At 43.3% G+C, this 18,772-nt stretch overlaps 1 protein-coding gene across 1 annotated transcript; it reads left to right on the plus strand.

The window, feature by feature from the left end:
- Positions 1 to 7,657: 7,657 nt before the first annotated feature.
- Positions 7,658 to 18,772, plus strand: lonrf1l (LON peptidase N-terminal domain and ring finger 1, like). The gene is made up of 12 exons (XM_061083578.1): positions 7,658 to 8,381; positions 10,544 to 10,662; positions 12,817 to 12,939; positions 14,445 to 14,642; positions 14,763 to 14,967; positions 15,270 to 15,361; positions 15,446 to 15,562; positions 15,646 to 15,767; positions 15,899 to 16,057; positions 16,199 to 16,361; positions 16,498 to 16,650; positions 17,955 to 18,772. The coding sequence occupies exons 1-12, from the start codon at positions 7,745 to 7,747 to the stop codon at positions 18,111 to 18,113; spliced, it is 2,247 nt and encodes a 748-aa protein (XP_060939561.1). The 5' UTR covers positions 7,658 to 7,744; the 3' UTR covers positions 18,114 to 18,772.

Genomic DNA, 18,772 nt, shown 5'->3' on the forward strand with positions numbered 1-18,772 from the left:
GTGTCAGCGAGGGGGGGGCAAATTTAGAGGGGTATAAGGGTCAGAGTGGGGGGGCTGATGTTCCCCTGTATTGTTGTAATTGCCTCCCAAAGCGAGAGGGTACCTACAGGAAAAACCTCTTGCACATGAACGCACTGTACCGAGGTGTCACATGCCGTACTTGTTGTGTTCCAGCTTTGCTTTTATCCAAACAGAGGAATTACTATGATCCATAAACGTGTTTATGCAGCTCAAGGACTCTTGTGACTTTGAGAGCAAGCCATGACGTAGATCAGACGACACACGCATTTACATTCTGTGCTGGAGTATTCACTCACTCTTTCTCCTGGTGGTACAGAGACGCTTCCTGTGCTCTGCTCCTGGGTGTGAGTGAGGAGCTGGAGATTAACCAGAGCCTCTAACACACACACACACACACACACACACACACACACACACACACACACACACACACACAAGTGACCATATACATACAGTATGTGTGTATCTGCCTTTAAACTTGACATTGACCTTATATAGATCTGTCACAAGTTTCTATTTCTCTCCTGCTTTCTGTTTTTCCTCTCGTGTGTGTTTGTGTGTGTCTGTGTGAGATCACTTCAAACACTGCTATGTTTTTTTTGTATGTACTGTACGTGTGTATGTGTTTGTGCTTGGAATGCAAACACCTCGGAGAGATTAAGCAGGGCCCGATAAGGCCGCCCAAGAGTCAGCAACCGCCGCATTCCTGCTCTGTTGTTTGAGAATCAAGCGCACAACGTTTCCCACATTGATAAACAGTCCATTGTGCAGAATGAAGTTACAAAACGTCGTGCTCATCCTACCTGGTCTTTTTTTAGTCTATTATTAAATTTGTATTAATACTGAAGGTGTCTCATATTCAAATGGCATCACAATTGGTACTGCGCTTTCTCGTTCTCAATAAACATGCAAAGCGTGAAGTCAGAAGGTTCATGATAAAGAATCAGTGGATCTATGGAAATATATATATATATCATATATATATATGAAATAATATATACATGTGTAACAATGCAAGAAATAAAATGTTCTACTTGCACATGACCATTGGTGGTCATTGCAAATCTGAGGAGCCTGCCGCATGCAGAGAACAGGTCACAAACCAACCCAATCACCACAGATATTTATTGAATCACATCATTTAAACTGACTTTCTAACCAGCATCTGCAGCGGCAGGATCAGTGAGTCATCGTGTTTGCTCAAAAGAAATCCCACAGGCCTGGCAAATATCTGAGGGGAACCGTGGGTCACATGTCTGGGTGTTCTGATGGGTCACTCGTGGCCCTGCTGTGGCAACAGAAGCGGTATGTCGTCGTGATAACATCGTATTTTACCAGTCAACGTAAACGATGAAAGAGGATTTAGTCACAGGATATTTACAACTGACTTCATATCACTACTGAGCATGTGTACATATTTCAGTGGTTAAGTAAAGTGAAGGTTGTTTATGGTCTGTCCTCCAAAACACGAGGCAGGTGAATAAACTGTATGTTTCCCCCATGGTTCAAATCACATCCCACAAAGCAGGTGTCCTGACACAGTAGATTAATGTGGACTGTGAATGTGGAAGAGAAATAGATTTACTTTGCTTTAGATTTATTAGATCAATGGATACATTGTGGCGTGCACTCATGGGTGTGTCCTCTCACCCAGTGGGTCGATGGGAAATGTAAAGTCTGTAGCTATATATACTTCCCGTATGGGGAACATGTGCCTGTTCTTCCTGACTACTGAATAAACAACAGTAAGCAGTACCTGCGTCTCTGCCTTTCCTTGTCCTGCCACATTGGTGACCCCGTTTTTTGAACATGTTCGAGGTGAAGGAGGATAGTGTCCCTTCCTCATCGGGGGAAGACGTTTTTTCTTCCCCGGCTCCCGTGGACCGTGTCTCCACGACGACCATGGCGCAGCAGCTTCCAGGATCGAACAGCTCCGCGGAGCACGTTAAGCTCCCGGAGTTTTGGCAGAACGACCCCGCGCCGTGGTTTCAGCACATCGAGGCTCTCTTCCATCTGCGGGGAGTAACGGCAGACGACTCCAGGTATTTTTTGGTGGTCGCGGCTTTGGACCAGCAATCCACCCGGCGCGTGATGCAGCTCCTGCGGGCCCCGCCGCTGCGAGGGAAGTACGCCGCCATCAGGCAGCTTCTCCTCCGACGCTACAGCTTGTCAGCCGCGGTTTGCGAGACAGTGAGCGAAAATACAGTGTGTTTGACCCGGAACTGTTAGCGTTGTACCTGGCTACGCGTCATTTCCGTTTCCTGCTGGAAGGCCGCCCTTTCACAGCCTATGTTGAGCACAAACCATTGACGTTTGCTATGGCAAAGTTGACAGAGCCATGGTCTGCTCGCCAGCAGCGCCATCTAGCGGCGATCTCCGAATTCACAACAGACATCCAACATGTGGCGGGTAAAGCGAACCCGGTTGCAGACTGCCTGTCGCGGGTGCTGGTGTGCCCTGTGCATCTTGGGGTTGATTTTTCCGCACTGGCTGCCGATCAACCTGGGGACCCGGGTATCGTTGCACTGAGAGCTGCGAGTACCGGTCTGGAGCTGGAGGAGGCAGTTGTGCAGAATGGTGGGCCTGCCCTCCTTTGCGACGTCTCCACGGGCCGCCCCCGCCCGGTGGTGCCGGTTGCTTGGCGCCGTCGGGTCTTTGATATGGTGCACTCTCTTTCTCATCCGGGTGTACGGGCGTCGGTGAAGTTGGTGTCTTCGAAGTTTGTGTGGCCTGGCCTTCGCAAAGAGGTCAAGGAGTGGGCGGCCACATGTGTGGCGTGTCAGCGAGCTAAAGTTCACCAGCACACTAGGGCGCCCCTCGAGCCATTTTTGATTCCAGCCAGGCGTTTTGATCATGTGCATATCGACCTTGTGGGGCCTCTTCCCCCTTCCCAGGGTTTTACACATCTCCTTACCATGGTAGATCGGACCACTAGGTGGCCAGAGGCGGTTCCTCTGTCTTCCATGACATCTGCGGACGTGGCACGCGCTTTTCTTTCAGCTTGGGTCTCACGTTTTGGTGCACTGTCTGATATCACCTCTGACAGAGGCCCGCAGTTCATCTCGGAGCTCTGGTCGGCGCTAGCAAAGTCTTTGGGCACACAGGTTCACCGTACCACTGCCTACCAAACCCAGGCTAACGGTTTGTGTGAACGTTTTCACCGGTCGCTTAAGGCGTCATTGCGGGCTGCGCTCTCAGTTGCAAACTGTTTGGATCGGTTGCCGTGGGTGATGCTCGGGTTGCGCTCGGCTCCTAAGGCTGACCTGGATGCCTCGCCTGCAGAGTTGGTGCTCGGTCAGCCGCTCCGCATCCCAGGGGAGTTTCTGCCTCACAGCTCGGCCCCCTTTCCGCGTCCTGCGTCACAGTCCGCTTGTGCACCGGTGCCCGTGCATCATTTTTCTCCTCGGTCTTTCGTGCCAACGGATCTCGCGACCGCTCGGTTTGTTTTCGTGCGTCACGATGCTCACCGGTTTCCCCTCCAGCCCCCGTATGACGGCCCGTTTAGGGTGTTAGAGGCGGGTTCTAAAAGTTTCATTCTGGACATGGGCGGGCGCAGGTAGCGTGTTTCGTTGGACAGACTTAAGCCAGCTCATCTGTTGGCCGGCGAAGAGGTGCTACCGGCCCGGGTTCCCCGTCGTGGTCGCCCCACTTCTAAGACCCCTGTGTTGTTGTCTCCAGTTGTGCCTCCTGATCCTGTGTCTGTTGTAAATGATGTCAGTTCTGCTTGTTTCACCCCTGCGTTTGCGGACGGGGATCGGCGTAGCCGTTATGGTCGCCTCGTTAAACCCCCTGAGAGGTACTGACTTTTGTCCCATTTTGTATTTTTCCCTCTGGGTGTTAGGGGGGGGGGCTGTGTGGCGTGCACTCATGGGTGTGTCCTCTCACCCAGTGGGTCGATGGGAAATGTAAAGTCTGTAGCTATATATACTTCCCGTATGGGGAACATGTGCCTGTTCTTCCTGACTACTGAATAAACAACAGTAAGCAGTACCTGCGTCTCTGCCTTTCCTTGTCCTGCCACAACATAACAATATAGACACAATCAGCATGGTCACTAACTCAAGCAGGTAAGCAGTGGTGAAAATAAACCAGTATATAAACATGCATGCCTGGGTTAGTTGAATACATGAAAACTGGAACTCATTTGACCAAACACAATTTTTAGTAGAACAGTGTGTTTTTCTCATATGATTGTAATGGGCAAGCTTTACATCATCGGTCGAATCATGAGACTTTTCTCTGAGTCAAGTTGAAGATATTCATCCGTCATCATTCTGAAATGTTGAAGGTGCTGAACACTTCCGGCTGATTCCTCACGAAGATGTCTCAGAACAAACTGGAGGGATCGTGGAACCTGCTGCACGTCACAAAGTCTGACACAGTACAGCACTGCCCTCTAGTGGTTGTATGGATAACGATTAGTTGCTCTTCTATAAATCAGACTTCTCTGCATTCTGAGCCTCTTAGTTCAATGGATCTTCAATCTTTTGAAAAAAATATGTATAGATATTCTTATGTTTCCCCTTTTCAGGTTCAGGTCCTCGACCAGAGGTCTCTGAGCCTGAGGGTTCTAATCTAAGGGATGATTATCTTATTTACAGTCACACTGTGTCTGAGGCTGGTAGCATTAAGGGCCTTCACTTGGCCCACACTGGACTTTCCCTATATATATTACTAAGCTATCAAAAACATTACCTTAAATTCACAGTCAGGTGTTTTTTAAATAGTCCTGTGCCATTAACATGTTGGTAATAAAGAATTTTCCAAGCTAGGGTCTTGACAGATTTAGTATTTTTTTAGATTGAGAATTATATAACTTATCATTTTATTCCCGTTTTGAAGTTTATCCTTGTCTATTGTTTGTTTTTGTGTATAAAACACAGAAATACATAACCGTAACATCACTATATGCACATTCTACATTTATATAGTCTATTTATATATATTCATGTCTTCTCTTTTCTGTTATTTCATTTAAATGCCATAAAATAGGTGTTTTCATTAATTGTACTTTTCAATTCCAACGTGTATTTTTCCTCGCATTCTTTGAGTAATCCTTCTAATAGACCACTAGAGGGAGGCGTCGCTCCACAACACTCCTTCGTGGCCACGCCCCGTTTGGCCTCACACAACCTCAAGCTGATGGGTTATTAATATTTCTTGCTCTCCACGCACCAATGAAAAGATGAATGGACAAATAATGATAATTTTTTTCGGTCTGACTTCACAAAATGACATAATTGTCTATTTGACCGATTCAAAGGTTTCCAACAAAAACAACTTCAGCATAAAGTCTCTGTCCAGATATTCACGAAGGCCCAAACCAACCTGACAAATCAGATCTACAATTTGTTTACAGAAAGGATGTGTGGTCGGACTTTTGTCCTGTGTGATGTCACAACAACACTTTTTAGACTTCACACTATGTTCAAGATGCATTGAGTAAATACAGTTTGATGGCTCCTATGGTCTGATAATACAATCATCTATTTCATTGTTATATAAAAGTAATAGTGCGATTTAGATCATAAGATCTGTTTGTTTATTCAAGTTTGTTTAATACAAGCACAATTCAGCTAAAATAAACATATTTTCTTTTATAAATTTGATTTTTTTCAATGCATTTATGTCCTCGACCTGCTAGTGGATCATTTGAAGAAGTTAGCTAAAGCTTGGCCTCAGGAGATGACAGATGATAGAGGCGGGAGGCGACACTCAGGGGAACATGTAACAGCCCATGTGCAGGAAGTGTCTATTGAGTTGTGGGTTTGAAAAGGTGAGTGTGCTGGACTTATATTCCCACACAGGCAAGAGGAGGGTTCAGTTTATAAATAGCTCTTGCGTGAGCCTCTCAGCTGATCATAATTGAGAACACAAGGTTCTGTCCTGATCTAAAAAGCAAAAATAATTTCTGTTAAAATGTCATTGACCTGATATTCATCAGAGAGAAGGAAAAGGGCATCTTGGTTATGTAGTGGGCATCTTGTGAGCTGATGAAAGAAGCTCAGGGGGAAATCGAGACGTATTTGAGGCATTTATTGAAGCTTGATTTATGAGATTAAACAAGTGAACGAGAATGATTTCATCGGTTTCTGATGAATTCAACCTTGAACAGTACAATTGGAAACAGGGTTATTCATCAGGAAACAAAATCACACGCACACAAATGAAGACTCCTCCTAGTACTTCACATTTAAACACATTTATAAGTCTCAAATGTTTAACCATACAACCCTAACCCATTTTTTAATTTAAGATAAGAACTCCTTTATTAGTCCCGCAATGGGGAAATTTGCAATGTTACAGCGGCAGATGACAAAACATGAGTAGCATGCAGTACTTGGATGAAGGAGCATAAAGAAATAGAAATGTGCACTTAACACACCACAGCAAATTTGATTTGAAAGAAAAGTTCCAGATTCATCCACTCAATTTATCAGCTGTTTAATGAGTGATTACATAAAGTTTGTCTGTTCTTGACCACAAAGCGCTCCACAATACAGTTTTGCTATTAACCCATTCCAATGTGTAAGATTTTGAGGGGGAAATGATCCATTGGCACTAGTGTGTTTCATCAAAATTGTACTTTACCCTAGAATGGGACCTTTATATTTAAATACTGTATATTACAGGAGCGGGTCCTCTCTACGGAGCCCGTCATGATTTCACTACAGTAGCCCAGACTGGACAAACTAAACACCTTTTGATTTTGTGCTATTTTCCACTTGTACCTCATGGGTCGCTTTAGCTTCACATTACACCATCCTAAAAAATGCCCACATTTGTCTGGGGAAGGAGGCTACTTAAAGGTTCAGTGTGAAGAGTTTAGTGACACCTAGAGGAGAATCTGCATGTTGCAGCTGAATACCTTTCACCTCACCTCACCCTCCCCTTCCAAACATGGAAGAGAACCTGTGGTGGCCTTCAGTTGTCATAAAAACATAAAAAAAAAGGTTTTTAGTTTGTCCAGTTTGGGCTACTGTGAAAAACATGGCTGCTGATGTGAATATAAATAATTTAAATATAAGGGCCCATTCTAGGGTAAAGAAAAAAACAAAAAAATAAATTTAGATGATTAAACACTTGTGAAAACATCACTAGGAATATTTTATATTCAGTTTCTGCCAATAGATCCCTTTCACCTAGGTCTAACACACTGGACCTTTAAGGCTCCGTGCCACAGGAAGGACAGATACGCTGCCTCTGTATGTTGTCTGAGATTGCTCTGGCAGTAGATTGTACACAATGTTCCACACAGACAGGTTGAAGTCAAGAACGTACAACAGCAACGTAGAAGGTGACATAAAATCCCATTACACAACCTGTTATGAGGGAGAGTTTCCCTTGTAGGTTTTTGTACAAAGATATTCATATATATATATTATTAAATCCCACATTGAGTTGTATAATGTGGTTTTGGTTCATTGCATTGCTTTATATTCCAGTCACTCCACTCAGGGTTAAATCAGCAGGAGCCTGGTTCTCTGCAGAGTGAACTTCACTACGTCCTTTCCGTAGTTATGAAACTTTGCAAAGGATGTTTTGTAACCGAGCTGCTCTGACCAATCACAGCGCGACTCTGCTGCTCATGTGACCGAGCTTTTTATGCAATCTCCTGTTCGGTCGCGTCGCTGCGATGGACCCGGTGGCTGGAGACATGCGTCCCCAAGGCTCTGAACACACGAGCCTTTAGGTTTATTTATTTTATATCGACGCTTTTGTGATGTCGATCCAGCCGCAGGTGGAGGAGCCGGCGGAGGAGCGGAGCGCCTTCTTCATCGGCGCGGAGCCGGACCCCGTGTCGGCGGCGGAGGAGGATGAAGAAGAGGAGGAGGAGGAGGATGAGGAGGAGGACCACCATCAACTTATTCTCCAGAAAGCCAACCTGCTGGCGGCGGAGAACAACCTGAAAGAAGCCATCGACTGGTTCTCCGCGGCCCTGCGCTGCGGGCCCGTGCGAGCCGGGACGCTGAGCACCTTAGTGGACTGCATCCTCCGGAGCTTCAGGAGGAAAGGAGCCGGGCCGGAGGCTGCTTCCGGTCCGGTCCCCGACCCCGACCCCGACGTGCTGGCGTTCGACTGCCCGAGCTGCCTCGGCTTCCTGGGGGAGCCGCTCACCCTGGCCTGCGGACACTCGTACTGCAAGAGGTGTCTCCAGCGGCGGCTGCTCTCCAGGTGCCGGCTGTGCAGCGAGGATGTGAGCGGCGAGGAGCGAGCTAACGTGGTCCTGTGCGGACTCCTGGAGAAGTGGTTCCCCTCCGAGGCGAGGAGGGCCAAGGCCCAGGCCGAGGTGGACGAGCTGTGCCGGGGCAAGCGCTTCCAGGAGGCCGCGGTGTTAGCGAGCGAGGTGATCCAGCGAGGTGAGTGTTTACATCCATGTTGTGTTTACTAGCGCTGCTGCAGCGGGAGGGTAGCCGGCTGTTACACCCCCTCCCCCTCTGTGTTTATATATACAGTCTATGGTTTAAACAACGTGAACACGCTTCATCACGGGGGTGTGTGTGTTTTCTTGTGTGTTTTTTCTTGTGGGTGGAGTTCGAGCTCCACGAACAAGACATTTTGAAAAGTGTCTCACAAACAGCACATGCTGCTCAGGTGTCAGGCTCCGCCCACCGACGGTGGCATAACACTCCAGTTTACGAAAGTTAATCGGTTGCGCATGCGCGGTCCATGCAAATTGCATAAGGCAGGTCGTGACACAAATTCTATCCGTGTTATAACAAGTTGAAGTGGGGGGGCTGTATGTTGTCATTGTTATTGCAGCTATGACTTTGATAAGTATGGAAACCGGGAGTGGGTGCAGTGGTCGTGGGTCAGTGGGAGGCCAGAGGGGTGATGGTGGTCTACATGAACCTGCTACAGGCCCAAAACCAGACCTTATATTATGCAAGAAGAACACTGAACCTCTACTGTGGAGGAACATAGTTTGATAATCATCTTGCTTTCAGGAATGTAGTTTCATGGAAGAGGCGACTGACTCCATTCCAATAACAACATTGAGAAAGTTTGCATTGGTGAAGTGAATTAAGACAGATAGAAATCAAATAGTTTATCATGACAGTCGATTTCACAGTTGAAAAACTACCATAGGTCAAATTTTTTGAAATTCTATTGAATTACGAAGGCAACTTGTCACACAGTAGGAGATCTTATCATCTCGGCTGTGAATATTTGTTGTATATCTGTCATATGTTATGGCAGGAATAAAAATACTTGTATGGTAATAATCCATTAATGATAAAGAAAGCAGTTATAAGTCAGTTGCCTCTATGTTTAAACTTAATTTCTTTGTATTTTTGATGTTTTGCAAGATAAAGTAAATAATCTCATGATATCTGTAAATCCTGAGGAGTTTGGAATGGCAGTTGTGTTTACTTTTTTTCTTTTAAAAAGCCCTCATGGAATAATCCATTCTTAACACAAACTAAAACGTGTGATACATTATGGGTAAAGCCCTGCCCTGCAAGAGAAGTCATACATTTTTTTATCGAATTTGAAAACCATAAAATCCGAAATAGCACTTTACTACACAGGATAAAGCCATTAGGATTTTCCTTATCCTTATCTTTAAATGCCTTTTTAATTTATCCTGTTGAGTGAGATTCTCTTCGTAAAACGGTTATTAAAAAAAAAAAAAAGAATCATAAGTCAGACCCGGATCTGGCCACAAAGCGTGACAGTAGGATGTGGACCTTCAACCTGGTTATGAGAGCTTATGGAAACACCCATTGTATTTAGGTCAAGTGATATAATGCTGAACTCTGGTACACAAACATAGTCTCCTGGGACAGTAAGTGAAAGACTTACAGACGTAAGCACTGTGTTACGAGAGTTTTGATAATGAAATCACAAGTTATCTATTTCAGGGTTAACGTCAAAGTTGTAATGCTTACAACCTCTTAGTTGTCAATGTGACTATATATATACAAATATATATATATATCGATATGTATACACAATATCCTGTTTTCCTTCATCAACACACACATATGCAGATAACTGGTTTGGTCAATTTCAGAGAAGGGGTCACTCGACTGATTCCCCTGTGGAAGTGAAGCACAGCGCAGGTCATCTTTAAAGAATCTATACAGAAATGACCAGATGATGAGAGGCACTTAATTGATTTGTTACAATGACAAGACCAGCTACCTGTGGTCCCGTGCATATTAACATCTGCCATATATCAGAAAAGTTAGCTGAATTCCATGTGTCTCAATGAAAAGAAAGGCATTACTGGGATTGGTGGCTTGTTATGTGCAGAAATATTGAAACTCAGTTTATGAAGAAGACTAACTTATGATGAAATGCAGACAAACCTCGTGCACAAACAAAAGTCATCAGTCGGCGATGTTTGTAGTACAATCTGCTTCAGAAGGCTGGGTATTTAGGTGAATACTTAATATCAGTACTGCAGCCTGCAACTCCAGGAATATATGGTCATGTTTATAGTCACACACTCATAGGTATTTTGCAACAAATCACGTTAAATTATAGATTTTTTTCTTACCCTTGGCTTTTGCAGATCCAGATTCAACAGTGGGGGCACGATTGTCTCGAGCGGAGGCTTACATGGCTCTCAAACAGTATCGTCTGGCTTTGGAGGACACAGAATTTTGTCAGGAGACCAGCTGTTCTGCTGAAGTAAGTCACTGATATTGCAGTTATTAAATACACCATTTGTAAAAAGGGAAAAATGTGAACAATGTAAATGAAAACTCACTCTAATGTGTTTAAAAGAGTGGATGAGAAAGTGGTCAGAGAGACACGGTCAGCGATGGTTATCTACTTTTCCAGTGGGAGTTCAACTGTTGTTTATGATATCTGTCAACAGTAGCACACTAGCTGACGTTAGACTCGGAATGTAAATTGTTGCTTGGCAGCACCATCAGCAGCTGAGATTTTAAATCCTACATATTTAACCCTGATAATTCTGAGGGAAGTTAGGGAATGTCTCTATAACCCCTCACCCTACCAGGGGATAGGGTCCAAACATCAGTACCGAACAAGGTTCCAGACTAGATTTCTCCTCCACTTGAGGCAGAATAAGGGTTATTTTGGCCCCAAGTTTCTGCAGTTTGAGCCCAGTTTATGTCCGGCTGTTGTTCGGATAGGCTCGTAAATGTGATGTATGCCAAAGAGCCACTCATCTGTGTTATTAGATCTTGGTATAAGCAATGCTCTATGCTTATTGGCTCACTGACCCTGATTTGTTAAACTGCTGAGTAAAAAAAATGTGATACTGCATGACAAGGCCTTTTTAAATACTTTCTATGCACTTTGGTTGATGCCACAAAAGTATCCAAGGTTAGTAAGCCTAAACCTGCTGGAGTCTGGGGTGTGTCTTATCTTGTCTGTCTGTGCTGGTGTATGGATCCGCTGGATGAGGACCTCCTTCTGCTAAAAGACAAGCGGACAGGGGGATTTAGTGAAGGAGCTGTGATAAGTGCTATGGCATTGTGAGATTTAGGAGAAATATGTTCCTGAAGACTGGTAGTCAGTTGAGCTGAGGTCACAGTGTTAGGGCCAGAGGGGCCAGACTCAAGACTGTAAACCAAATCTAAGTGGAATTTGAACAAATTTTATGTAATAAAAACAATAATAATTAAATTCCTAAAACATATTATGATAGTAATAATAATAGTAGACCCCTACTATGCTACAAATACATATATTACATTGGAGAAATAAAGTAAGTAAATCAGAATTTAAAAATTCACTTTCTCAGACATGAACATGGTCCATTCTTTCCATCAGGGCGACCCGTCATCGATTTACATAAGCTGTCAGCAGACTGTCCTGTGACTGCCTGCAATAACACTGAGAAGACCATGTCGGATTCAATTGCTCAAGTTTTTTGTTATAATCTCTGAATCATCGTTTTATATTAAAGTGTATAATCGCATCAGACGTCTGTAGTTTCTCTTGATTAAAAGTGTGTACAATTGTTTTACCTGTTCTGTCTCCACTGTGGTCCAGCTGTGGTATTTAAGGACCGCTTCCCTCAAAGCCTCGGACAGGGTTCATTTATTGTGGTGATCCTGTTTGATTGTGTTCTGGTGGAGTTTATTTCTGGTTTTGTCAGTGTTGGGTGTGGGAACATTAACCAGTTGGACTGGACCAACACTTTGAGAGATCAGATTAAAAAGTAACCTACATCAGCAATCTGTGCCAACAGCTTCACAGCAGTTCATTGCATTAGTGATAAGTTATTTGGCAATATTTAGTCAACTTATTCTCTTTGTTATTACTATAATATGTGGGATGTTATGCTGACAGAGTTGACTTCTCGTTGTGAGAGAGTATCATGATTTAAGAACGGTTTCTTGACAACAACTTAGAAGGCAATGATTTAGGTCAAAACTATTAATGACTATTGCATCAGTAACAGATGACCAAATGTCTGGGTTGAGGCCATGGATATTTTTTTGTCTATTGTGCAAAGTATTTCATGGAAGTCATTTTCATAACTTTTCATTTCATTGTTATTTATAAACAAGCATAGTGATGTTGCATTCAGAAAAGGATGCAACTTCCACATATGTTTAAGAAGTTGGCCCCCCATAGAATAACTAATTGCTGTGATTAGATGCACTGTATGAATGTGTGTGTGAATGGGTGAATGTTAAACTGTACTGTAAAGCGCTTTGAGTGGTCATCAAGACTAGAAAAGCACTATATACATACAAAAACATTTACCATTTACCAATATGGGTTCTGTGCTGCTGTTTCAAAGGAGCATAATATAATACAAAAGTATAATTAATCTTTTGCTGTTGCTGTTTTCTGCCCTGACAGGCTCTGTTTAGAAAAGCCATGGTGCTGCATGAGATGGGCCAAGTGGACGAGTCTCTCCAAGTCTTCCTCCACTGCCTGTCTGTGGACGAGGACTTCCCCGGTGCTAAAATACAAGTGGAGAAGGTGAGAGAACTGATGATGTGATCAGTTTGCGATGGGAAACAGACAAAATATGTTGTCGTTCTCAAGAATGGCAGTCAGTTGAGCTGTGGTACACAGTGTTCCCGTACGCATCCCGGAGGAGCTAGACTAAAAAACAGTGAGAGGCGAAGACTAAAGTGGAGCTCAGGGAATTGTGTTGGGTTCTGATCAAATTGGACGAGCATTTAACAATTTTACAAAGACCTTTAATTTATTGTAAATTAGTCATGCTCTTTGCTACATTTAAGAAGGTACATAATGTCCGTTCTTTCCATCAGATCTGTCATGGAATTTCATAAGCTGTCAGCTGGTTCAGTCCTGTGACTTCCTGTAATGACATTAGCACCGTTGGAAAGACAGACTGAAGCATCGCAGTGACAACAACTTCAGTTATTTGCAGTCGACCCAGGTCTGCCATACTAAATACTCTCTCAGAAAAACACAATGTTTTGTATCCATTTCCAATGCAGCTTATCTCTGAGACATCATTGATTAAGGAGATGACCAATGTGACTGTGAATATTTCATAATTATATTAGTCATTTTTAGTATTGTCTGTCTGTCTGAAATTGATGGTATTTCCCTTCGATTTTTAAGGTCACATTATCAAAATCTAGCTAAAATCCCTTTTCTCATTCTCACAAATACAGAAACATAATTTTCTCAGGAATGCCTGGAGGGAGTTTCTCAAGATTTGGCACAAAAGTTTAGTTGAACTGATCAGATTCACAATCTTGTGATTGGGATCTATCAGAAATGCCTGGTGGGAATTTCATTACATTGAGCACAATTGTCCACTTTGCTCAAATTAACTGAGAAATGGAATTAGTTGATCAAAGGTCAAGTTCAGCGCTGCCTTGAATCTAACTCTAACATTCATATGCTAACAATAACAAAATATACATGTTTTTAGTGTAAATTCCTCTAAGTCTTCACTGCACCGTATACAAGTCTAGACGGAGAGCGGTGATTAGAAGCATCCGACCTCAAGGTGATAATTGTAGTTATTAGTTATTAGAGAGTGACACAGCTCAGACATTACTCTGTGGGAGCTAGACGGCGTTCATCAATCAAACATCAAATCAAGTTTGTGCAGCCTCTAATCACACTTGAAGAACTCCCCTGTACCCATGAAAATGAAATGCAATGAGAGCAGGTAATTAATGAGGATGAAATGCCTCCACTCTCGTTGCCTGCACTGAGAGATTAAAACATACAATAAACTTAAGAGTGAAGAGAGACCTGTGTGAAAGCCTTTATATATTTTCATTAAACAAAATATGTGTTGTGTCTCTAAAACAAACATGAATATGTGAAAACAGGAGGTGTTTGTACAAGGCAGTAGCATTTCATCATAAAGTGTTGCAGCTATGTGCTCTGCACCGTATCCATAAGATAACCACAGAGCTCTATGAGTGTTAAAGTAAATATGGTTCGGCAGCTCTGCTTTCACTTACTGAGGTGTTGTTTGTTTTTTGTTCTTACAGATCTTGTGTGATCTTCTCTCCCCGGCTGATGAGAACGTCAAGGTTGGTCTGAGGGAGACCACGCACAACACTTTGCCTCATCTGCGAAGTAAAACCCTCATGTCTGATGCTCAAGCTCAGCCACAGAGCCCAGTCCAAAGACTAGACCAGGTCCGCGCTGCCTCTGCACATCTAGACCACCACAGGGCCCACCAGGAGGTATTGAAACACTGGATAATAATTCTAAAGATTGCATGGATGGATTGATTCATTCAACTGCAAACTACATCGTTTGACACAGCATCGTCATCGTCGTAATTTGGGTTTTGTGTCATCTAGAAACGCTGGGAAAGTCTGAGCCTGAGCCGAGCTCAATCACTCCGAGTGCACGGTGACAGCTGTGGTGAAGAGGGTCTGAAGAGAGTTTGTTCCGCTCCTCAGCTCGGGGACCAGGACAAGGGGAGCCTGCTGAAGAGGAAGTTCTCAGTGTCAGACATTGAACCTCATTTTGTGGACAGTGGAAGTAGCAAGCATAAAAAACAAGGTCAGTTGCTGAGCCTTTTACTGCACTGTCTTCCTGGTGGAGGATATCTCAATTTCCCCAAAAAATCAATCGCATCTGAGCTTGACTTTTTTTTTAATGGTGTACGTTAAGCTTTACTGAACATTTAAATCTCAACTTTTTGCACGAAAACTTTTAAGCGTTTAATGCACATTCAGCTGTGTATATTCCATTACGCTAAATCATTAATTTTGATTAAAATAATAAATACTGATGTTATCACCACATCAATGTCTTTTGTCCATAAAATAAACTGTAAAATGCATTTTCCTCTTTGATTTTAGGTTCCAAACAACTTTCTGCCAAATCTAAAACCTGCAGAAGTGTTCCTGAGGATCTGCTGGACCCCAATGACTTAGAGTGTTCTCTCTGCATGAGGAAAGAAAACATTCACCATCACACTTTAATACCAGCTTACAATGACCGAACATTCAGTTGATTATTGTATCCGTGTGTATACAGGTTGTTTTACGAGCCTGTGACGACGCCCTGCGGCCACACCTTCTGTAAAAACTGTGTTGAACGCTGCTTGGACCACACACCTCAGTGTCCTCTCTGCAAAGAGAGTTTAAAAGAGGTAAATGATCATCATTTTTTAAATACTAGAGGAAATGTCAGTTCTCTGTAGCAAATCATTAACGTGCATCCTGTCCTCTCCAGTATCTAGCAGGTAGGAAGTACATTGTGACAACGGTCCTTGACAAGTCGATCAAACAGTATTTGAGTCAGGAGTATGCAGAGAGATCCAAGACTCATCTGGAGGAAGCCAAAGAGCTTTCTGAGTAAGCAGCTTTTCCATTCACCTCCATATTTGTCTACTCAGACCTGATGAAGTGTTCAGTGTTACATTTGTGTCTGTAGAGAAGATTCTAAGGAACTCAGTGTGTGTATCTACTTCTCTTACTCTGTGCAGCCTGACCAAGAATGTGCCTATCTTTGTGTGCACCATGGCGTACCCCACCGTGCCTTGTCCCCTGCATGTCTTTGAGCCACGTTACCGCCTCATGATTCGCCGCTGCATGGAAACGGGCACGCAGCAGTTCGGGATGTGTATTAATGATCCCCAGAAAGGGTAAGCACGCAGGCATTCACGAACCTTTAAAAACATATAAATAATCTACTGCTTGTTTATCACAGTTAGACACCACATCAATATTGTACACATGGTTTATGTAAGAACTGCCAAAACTCAAAACTGTGTTCATTGCTGTAGCTTTGTAGATCATGGTTGCATGCTGATGATCAGGAGCGTCCACTTCCTGCCTGACGGGCGATCAGTAGTAGATACAATCGGAGGAAAACGCTTCCGTGTCCTGTCCCGAGGAATGAAGGATGGCTACAGCACCGCGGACATTGAACATTTGGAAGACATAAGGGTAAGAACCACAGCGACTTGTTCTTGTATTATCTATATTATATTGTTGTTTGAAAAATATTTATCCACTCAAGTCCTACGGTTCTCCTATCACATCAAACTGTATTTATTAATGAATACTTACTTTGGTCTGTCAGGTGGAGGAGAGTGATGTGCTTAGGAAGCTTGTTGAGCTGCATGATGCAGTGTATGAGCAGGCCCGCGTCTGGTTCCAGAACCTCAAGGTCCACTTCCACAACCAGATCCTGCAGCACTTTGGACCCATGCCAGAGCGAGAAGCTGATATCCAGGTAAAAGCAGTGGCTATCTATTTCAATCATGTCGATTTTGAACCAATCCCTGTTAAGATTAGCTGAATGGAGCTTCTAAATTCTACTGTAACAGGTCTTGAGAAGCTCTGGAGCAAATATTTGTGCTGATATTTGAGCTTAGTTTAACAAATAGAATACATCTTGAACGCCTGTTTCAGGGACTTTGTCCTGATACCAGGCACTGTATGAGTTTTCCTTCTTTAGATTTCTTCAGATAAACCTTTAATACCAAGGATTCCCATTCCACAGTGATTTTAATACCCAAGTACAGTTGTTGTCTGTACTCAGCTCCGAGCTTGTAGCGCTGAAGGGATTACAGATCTGCTCCCAGGACTACCACGAAGCAGAGTCTTTTGACAGTATAGGCTAAAGAGCTTTATGGGTGCTTCATACCTAATCCCACCGGGGCCCTATTGCGTCAGAAGAGTGTCATGAGGAGAATCCCTAGCTCTCCCACGTGCACATGCAACAGGAAAGCACAACACTGAACCTCAAGTGTTATTTTTTGTGTCGTTATGTAATTTCTGTTCCAGAGAGAAATTCTGAAATAAACTTCTAGTGCATGTTTCCCTTAGTAAAATGTAGCTCAGCTTTATAAACATTATTCACTTCCGACCTTATAAGTGTTAAGATCATTTTGTAAGTGGCTCAGGCTCTGGATGTGTTTTCAACTGTGTCGCGGGGCTGAGAATATATGTAATACTTGAATATTAAAAATGCTATGAATAGTAAATGAGAACCTAATTTAACCATCAATCATGTGGCTCGAAGGGCTTTAGTTTTATACCAGTTGAAAGAAGGAACTCACAAGCTGTTCCTGGTCTTTGATAACTGCAGAAATTATAAGAAAGTCACATTTCACCTGATACCTGATCAAAGTACATTTAATTTTAAACAATGTCAGGAATAAATGAATTTCATTAAATCTCCAATATTCCAGCAGAATAGGGCAGATCCGCACAGGAGCTGTGCACGTATTGATTGCACTTAGTATCATTTAGATTCGATCAATACGTTAAAAGTCCAGGGAACTGACGCACGCCCTGTGCTGCCCGATACTAATGTTTTTGGCTCTATTTGTATTTTGGGGGGTCGTGAGAGCGTGAAACACTCTTTCAAAGTAGAATATTTCAATGCCTATTCAATAGTCCCTTCACAATACCTGGACTTTGCGTATCAGCTGATACTGAGTACTGAACTGACACCAGTACATTTAAAAAGTTCTTAAAAAGGGTTCCTTATTGTGAAAGCGTAAATCTCATACTTCTCCTCTTCCCTTCAAGGCAACTCCCAACGGTCCAGCCTGCTGCTGGTGGCTGCTGGCCGTCCTGCCCATCGACCCGCGCTACCAACTCTCTGTCCTCTCCATGACGAGCCTCAAAGAACGCCTGGTGAAGATCCAGCACATCCTGACATATCTACAGAGCATCCCCAACAACTAGGGCTTCCCCTTCTCGCCACCAGAAAAACATCCTTTGGACTATTTTACAACCTTTTAAGCAATCGGAACTTCTACAGCTCATCTGATCCCTCAAAACTTTTTGTTTGCGGCTGTAACCCCCTCATTTTACTCTTATTTGTATTAATCTCACACGAGATTAAGAGCAAAGCTGAGACATCCTTGAACTGTGGAACATTGATCAGAGAAATGGCCAAACTACCTCAGGGACACTTTGAAAGGACCCACACCATTTGTCTGTAATTGTCAAAAAGAAGTAAAAAAAGAAGTATATGAAACCAACTTAACTTATCTACTCAGTTATTTTCCTTTGAGGAACCAGGAACAAAATGAAATGCTCTGATAAAAAATAAAGGAGAGTAGTTTATCTAAGAATCACCTGAGTGAAGCTCCGTAAGGGAAATTACTGAGGTTGATTCATCTCTGGTGAGACCAGTATAAAGGATGTTTTTTTTTATTTTGTGTCTTTTACGTTCATATGGAGAAGGAATGAGGTGAATCTGTGGAACAAAATCCTAAATGCTGAGAGTCCAAAAAGTGATAGCGAGTTTGGAGGAACCAGGGAGAACTTACACAACACAAAGTGAAACTACAGGCTGGTGTATGTGTCCCAACACAAGATAAAAGTATTATTCAAAATCT

Source organism: Limanda limanda, chromosome 2, assembly GCF_963576545.1.
Source record: "Limanda limanda chromosome 2, fLimLim1.1, whole genome shotgun sequence".
Taxonomy (NCBI): domain Eukaryota; kingdom Metazoa; phylum Chordata; class Actinopteri; order Pleuronectiformes; family Pleuronectidae; genus Limanda; species Limanda limanda.

Bases quoted from the DNA above. Each gene is read 5' to 3' on its own strand.
- lonrf1l (XM_061083578.1), top strand. From the start codon at position 7,745: ATGTCGATCCAGCCGCAGGTGGAGGAGCCGGCGGAGGAGCGGAGCGCC. The intron at 15,563-15,645 runs GTAAATGATCAT...TGTCCTCTCCAG, and splicing joins GCAAAGAGAGTTTAAAAGAG to TATCTAGCAGGTAGGAAGTA. The intron at 16,362-16,497 runs GTAAGAACCACA...TTGGTCTGTCAG, and splicing joins AACATTTGGAAGACATAAGG to GTGGAGGAGAGTGATGTGCT.